A 7364-nucleotide genomic window follows, 5' to 3' on the forward strand; every position below is an offset into this window, starting at 1 on the left:
GTCTTTGTATTTGGATGAAGAACAATCAAAATAAGTTTAAATTTCAATAGGATACATTTCACATTGAGTTTCAATCTCCCAGGTGAAACAGTGAGATGAGTTGTCCCATTGTCTGTAGATTTTGGTCCATATTTTATCAGGGATTGGCTGCAGACTCTACTGTCTACAGTTCAAATGCCAAAAGTCACATGGTGTGCTACAGCCATCTTAAAAGATTTTGTGTTCACTTTTTAAAATATAGCTTTAAAATGTGCAATATCTACATTCCTGTACTAGGCATGACAACAAATATAAATTTAGTTTTTCAGAGCCAAAGAGGTTGCTCAGCAGTAATTATGAACTTAGTATGCCATTAAAAACCCAGTTTCCCCTCATTCAACAAGGTCTAATTCCAAGGATTTTTACAATAAGGCTAATAGCATAAAAGTAGAAGTTTGCAGTAATTCAAGTGATTTCTAAGGATTTCTTCCCATGGGGACTTCAACCGCACATCCTGTGGAGGAGCAGGGAATCATTGACAGCATTGACTAGATTTCCACATTTCATTGTGTACGTGAGGGTGCCAGAAGTTGTTGCTTGAATTTCATAGTTGTTATTGACGGCGTACACTGCCTCACCATCATTAGAACTGTAAAGTCTGGGCCATTGAAACTAATTTCTGTCATTCTGGTCCTTCGAAACACCAACATGTTCTCATGGCTGCGGGAATAATTGTAATACTGGAGCGTCATCCCTGACTCATGTGCCTGTTGACAATAATTTTCACAGTGGCGTTGGTTGACATCTGACCATTTAAATGAAAATATCAGCCCCCCAGCAAAAAAAGATAATTGCTCACCCATTTATCTTTCCCTCTTCAATGAGACTGTTGATTCTGGGGACTCGCTAGAGTATGTAATGAAATTTCTATTACACACTATACTGCTGCAAACTTTGCATTCTAAAGTGGCAATTTATGTTTTATATTTTACTGCTTCAGAATTCTATAAGATCGAGTCAAAAAATATGACAACATTTCCGTGGCAAGAAGATCCTCGATTCCAAGACCACTCCTCTGAAGATGAGGATGAAAGAAAAGATTTAGAAGATTGTGGAGATAGCACAGAAAAAAAGTAAAGCTAACTTTTTTATTTAAATTGGAATTGCTCTTAACCACCTTGTCTTTTCCTGAACCGTTTTCACCTGTGAAATGAGACACAATCTAATTTTTGTCAAGATACTTAAATTGTCATACAAGCAAAAATAATGAAGGCACATTTAAAATTGAGACAGGATTATTAGGTTTCTAATATGAAGAAAGTGGTTAGAACCAGCCAATTGACATTCAAAATGTTTCAGAATATGTGTATGAAATTAAACCTCACTGAATGTTGAATTTTATATCCATCCATATCTAGATGGTTTAGGATTGCTTAGAAATTACACATGGTCCAATCGTGATTTTTATCTGTGTCTGTCTTACTCATCAAAATGTTACCCACACTTCATTAGTTCTGCAACTTAATTGTTTTAGTATGATACTCTGCTGTCATCACAGTGACAATAACAAAAAGCTAATTATTCAAATAAAGTGTTATTAGCATTCCATAATGCATCAGAAATACTGCTGCAATTTATTATTAAAAAGTATTGTTTAAATGTAAATGGAATAACTTTGCATTTTAGGCAATAGTACATTTTAATGTGACCATGTAATGTTGAACAAATACTGCAACCTCTAGTAGAAAAAAAATCTTGCACTTCAAATAGTAAATACCAGTAAATTAAGCTTAGAGGTTAACTTAAACCTAGACTTACAGTACTATTACTTTAACTATTTAACCAAAATAAAAGTGATAGGGCTAGACACTTAATTCACGTAATGAAAACTCAGGAATTGTGCATTTCTTCTAACAATTGCATGCTTTCATTTTACAAACATTCAAACGTTATGTTGTGTTCATCTTTTTAGAATCTATTATTTCACTCATTTTTGAAGTATGTCTTTGATAATTTGTAAAATTTGTGTCTTGAAGTTTTTGATTTTATTCAGAACTTCTCTTAATCAGGTCTTAATTAAAATTAGGAAATCTTATTTGAATGTTTGCATACTTCAGTGACTTGTTTTTGAACTGTTTGTTTACAGTGTGGTAACATTTCCTGAAACGAAAGTAAATTTATTTTTCTTCTTCAAAGATGACCAAAGACTAAAAGGTAAAATAAATGCAGCATAAAATAGAATGTGTTGTAACAATGTTATTAGATTAAGATACAGCATTGTTTTAGCTTATTTGCTCTTCTATGGCTTTGCAATTCTATTGGCAACATTATAAGTAGATTATGGCTCAGTCAAACTAATTTCTTTGTTGCACTTAGATGGACCTAAACTATTTTGTCGAACTACAGACCTTGAAGATGAAAGAAATAACTGGGAAGAAAAGCGAACTTTACTAATTGAGGTAAATGATTTCCATAAAATATATGTAACTTGATCTATTTGCATAACTGATGAATGACAATCATACTGTATGTCATGCCAATTAAAATCACATTTTAACATTTACAAATTTGTAAAGTGAATTTGGGGCTGATTAGTTTAAAAAAATATACATGGGCTAGCATTAACATCCGGTTATTGTTGTAGATGTTGCAGGAACGTAGAAATGGGAATAGGCCATTCAATCCCTCAGACTTTTTCTGCCATTCAGTTAGAGCGTAGCTGACCTTGTACCTTAGCTTTATCTTCCCGCTTTTGTTCCGTAACTATAAATATCCTTGCCACACAAAAATCTACCAATCCCAGTTTGAAATGTTTCAATTGCCCTAGTTTCCATAGCTTTTCAGGGGAGAGTCTTTCAGAATTCCACCAACCTTTGGGCAAAGAAGTGTTTTCTTTCTTCAACCCTGAATGAGCTAGCTCTAAGTTTAATGTTATATTCCCTTGTTCTGAATCCACCCACCAGGGAAAATTGTTTCTCTCTCTCTACTCTACCAAAGTCTCTTCTCAAGGACAGTTAGGGATGGGCAATAATTGTTGGCCTAGCCAGCAAACCCACATCCCATAAATGAATTTTTAAAAAATGAACATTTCAGTTAGATCACCCCTTAAGTTTTTTTTATATTCAGTGAAATACAAGCCTCGTCTCTGTAATCTGTCCTTATATAATTTAACCTTTTTTAAATCCAGTATCATTCTGGTGAGTATGCGCTGCACTTCACTCCAGGATCAATATTTCCTTCCTGAAGTGCAATGCCTAGAACTGAACGGAGATCTCCAGATAGGGTATAATCAGAGCTCTGACAGCCATAGCATAAAACCCACCATTTTGTATTCCAACCCTCTTGAGATAAAGTCCAACATCCATTAACCTTTTTAATTTTTTTTTGTATCTATCCACCAACTTTAAGTGACTTCAGTGTTGGATCCCTAAATATCTTTGCTCGGATAAATCTGTTCTTAACTGCTTGCTATTTAGGAAATACTCTGATTTATTTTTCTAAGGTTCAAAGTGGATGACTTCATACTTTCCCACATTGAACTTCATTCTGCTGCAATTTTTCCCATTCTTTTAATCTATCCATGCCCTTTTGAAACTTTCTGTTCTCATCCACACTGTTTTACAGTGTCACTTAACTTGGGGTCATCAGTGTAGTAGTAATGCCAGTAAACTAGTAATCCAAAGGCCCAGGCTAATACTCTGGGGACATGGGTTCAAATCCCATCATGGCAGCTGGTGGAATTTAAATTCCATCACTAAATCTGGAACATAAAGCTAGTCTCAGCAAAGGTGACCATGACAACTGTCATCGATTGTTGTAAAAACCCATCTGGTTCATTCGTCCTTTAGGAAAGGAAATCTGCCAACCTTACCTGGTCTGGCCTACATGTGACCCCACATCCATAGCAATGTAATTGCCTCTTAACCGCTCACAGAAATAACCTAGGAAGCCACTTGGTTCAAGGGCAAATAGGGGTGGGTAACAAATACAGGCCTTTGCCACACAAAAATCTACCAATCCCAGTTTGAAATTTTTTAATTGCCCTACTTTCAACAGCTTTCTGAAAGATTCTCCCCTGAAAAGCTGTTGAAACTAGGGCAATTAAAAACGACACCCACATCCCAGGAAAGAAAAGAAAAAAAATATGGCTCTCTATTCTTTCATCAAAGTTATTTATAAATATAGTGAGAAGCTGTAGCCCCAGTACAGATCACTAGGGGACATCTTAAGTGTCATGCCTTGTTGAGATCCTTCTAAATTTGAAAATTCAGCATGACAGATTTATGGATATTGAGTTCTTCAGTTGGCTCCATGGTGCAGCACACAATCCTCAACCTTAGCCTCATTTCTTTTTCAAGCTTTGATTTATATACGACCTGAGTACTGTCCAAAAGTATAATCCCAATGTGACCATGACCTTTGACAAAATTTGAATATAATCAGACTAAACAACCAGTTGGCCCCAGATTACCTTAACAGTCTTAGTACCTCTGGTTTTTGGCCCTTCTTGGCATCTTACTGAACTTTGGCCTTCATGTTCATCTCAGCAATTGGCTCACATTATACCCTTTGGACTTGATTCCCTGAGGTCCATTTCTTCAACTCCCATTTAACCCCCGCCTCATCCCCATTGTTTTGTGCAGAGTTGTTCACACAAAGGAACGTAGAATGCCAGCAAAAACAGTGGTTGAAGCAGATTCCATAGTGCCTTTTAAAAGATAAGTGAATAGATATTTGAAAAATAAATTTGTTTAATGGGCATGTGGAAGGAGAAGGCCAATAGAACCGTGAGGATTGTTCTTTCGGAGAGCCAGCAAAGGTGTCATGGGTTGTAAACGTGTACGAATGCAAGTCCCACCTTTAACTAATAAGAGATGGAGTGTCCTCTTTGGGCGATAAGTCATTGTGTGTGGACCAAAAAGAAGGTGATAATCTAACATTTTATGTAATCTTTTCAAAGAGATTTTATATTTTATTCCTTTTTTTTTTAAAGGAGTGCCGAAAGAAGCACAAAGAAGCTAAACGGAAAATAAAAGCCAAGCAGTAGATCTGTATTCAATTCATGGGAGTAACATGGTGTGAAGTCAGCAGATTTTTCTGTATACTATGAACATCTGAATATTTTTGCTTGCCTATTTTGGTCTGTTTCAAAGACAGTACAATAAGTATTTTGTTATTTTAGCTCTTGAAATCATTACCCAGTGTACTTGCCATGAATTGGTGAGACATAGATTCATACTGTATCCTATTGTGATTGTACACAGGATGGCTACTAATCTTGACTGAACTAACTTGGCAGTTTGAGATGAGATAAAACTCTTCCCCACAAGGCAAGAAAGATCAGCAGATTGCTCTTGTGCATTTTCAAGTAGTCAGTTGTCGCATGGAATTGGTCTCTTCTCTGCATCTCTTCGTAAGATCTCTAAGAGAATTGCAAATTAGTGGTACTGGTGGGGAAAAGACTTAAAACTAGTCTTTTTTAGATGATGATGCACTGCAATTTTTGTATAACAAAAAATAAAGTTAATTTGCCTAACGTGATAAAGTAATCTTCATTAGAGTATCAAGTGCTTCTGTTCACTTTAGAAAAGCCTTTTGTTTGAGCTACAAATTCTCAAATATGACTGAGAAAAGAGGACACTTTCTCTAACAGCATATTGTTTGTCAGGATGACTACCCAGATCACAAGTACCCATATCAATTCAAATACTGAACCTTTTTTTGAGGATCCAGGAAGGGCAATTTTGAAAATAGGTAGTATGTACATGTGTGAGCATCTCTCTAAGGATATTGATTTGCTTTCCTCCCTATCCAGACAAGTGACTCATACAACCTTCTCAAAGCTGTTGCACATTGAAACAATATTGACAACAACCTGATTTGGAATAGGTAAATTTACTTTTTATCATTAAATAGTATAGAATATCCGAAAAATCCAGTTCTGCTGGGAAGTCGTGGACAAGGTGATCCTCAATTTACCTGATAACATCTCAAACCCTATCTGTGAGTAGTTCAGCACAACCTTGTTTTGTATTATTCTGGGTTTTATCCAGCCTTAGTAAGCAATTCAACACAGATATACCAGTTACAGGGCTATCGGTCCAAGCAGGTTCTAAAAACATTCTAGATGAGGGAGAAAGTAAATCAATATTGTGCTAGATATGCTCACCCAGTTAGTCATATCCATATTTTTGTATTTCTTGGATGAGTGTCACTGACAAGGCCAGCATTTATTGCCCATCCCTAGTTGCCCTGGAGAAGGTGGTGGTGAGCCGTCTTCTTGAACTGCTGCAGTTGCTGTTAGGAAGGGCTGTTTGATCCAGCGGCAGTGAAGGAACAGCGATATAGTTCCAAGTCAGGATAGTGTGAGGCTTGAAGGGGAACTTGTGGGTGATGGCATTCCCATGCATATGTTGCCCTTGTTCTTATGGTTGGTAGAGGTCACTGGTTTGGAAGGTCCTATGAAAGGGGCCTTCATGAGCCAATGCAGTGCATCTTCTACATCATACACACTGCTGCCACAGTGCAATAATGGTAAGGAAGTGAATGTTTAGGGTAGTGGACAGGATTCCAACAAGTATCCTTCTTCATCCTTGATGATGTTGAGTTTCCTGAGTGTTGTTGGAGCTGCACTCATCCAGGCAAGTGGAGAGTATTCCATCACACTCCTGACTTATGCCTTGTAGATGGTGGATAGGCTTTGGGGAGTAGGCAGGTGAATTATTCGCTGCAGAGTTCTCAGTCTCTGATCTGCTCTAATAGCCACAGTATTTATTTGACTGGTCCAGTTAAGTTTTTGGTCGGGGAGGCAGTGGCATTGTCACTAGATTGGTAATCCAGAGACTGAGGATAATGCTCTGGGGACCTGGGTTGAAATCCCACCACGGCCGATTGTAGAATTTGAATTCAATAAAAAATTTGAATTAAAAAAATGACGACCATGAAACCATTTTTGATTGTCGAGAAAACCCGCCAACTTAGCTGGTTTGGCTTACATGTGACTCCAGATTCGCTGTAATTTGGTTGACTCTTAAATGCCCTTGAAATGTCTAGCAAGCCACTTGGTAGTATCAAGCTGCTAAAAGGCCAATAAAAGGAATGAAACTGGATGGACCACCAGGCATCGATCTAGGCACCAGAAAGGACAACGGCAAACCCAGCCATGTTGACCCTGCAAAGTCCTCCTTACTAACATCTGGGGGCTTGTGCCAAAATTGGAGAGCTGTCTCACAGACTAGTCAAGCAACATAGTCATACTCACCAAATCATACATTACAATGTCCCAGACATCACCATCCCTGGGTATGTCATGTCCTGTCCAGCCTGCAGGACAGACCCAGAGGTGGCCGCACAGTGGTATACAGTCGGGAGGGAGTTGTCCTTGG

General features: G+C 37.6%; 1 protein-coding gene across 1 annotated transcript in view; it reads left to right on the forward strand.

The window, feature by feature from the left end:
- The window catches only part of nol8 (nucleolar protein 8), a 56281-nt gene extending 50757 nt beyond the window's left edge, over positions 1 to 5524 (forward strand). The window contains exons 15-18 of the mRNA XM_078543382.1: positions 980 to 1112; positions 2126 to 2193; positions 2356 to 2438; positions 4973 to 5524. Coding sequence (XP_078399508.1) covers positions 980 to 1112; positions 2126 to 2193; positions 2356 to 2438; positions 4973 to 5026 — 338 coding nt within the window. The 3' untranslated portion in view covers positions 5027 to 5524. The remainder of the gene's footprint in view (positions 1 to 979; positions 1113 to 2125; positions 2194 to 2355; positions 2439 to 4972) is intronic.
- Positions 5525 to 7364: the final 1840 nt, after the last annotated feature.

This window comes from Cetorhinus maximus, chromosome 6, assembly GCF_964194155.1.
Source record: "Cetorhinus maximus chromosome 6, sCetMax3.hap1.1, whole genome shotgun sequence".
Classification (NCBI taxonomy): Eukaryota; Metazoa; Chordata; class Chondrichthyes; order Lamniformes; family Cetorhinidae; genus Cetorhinus; species Cetorhinus maximus.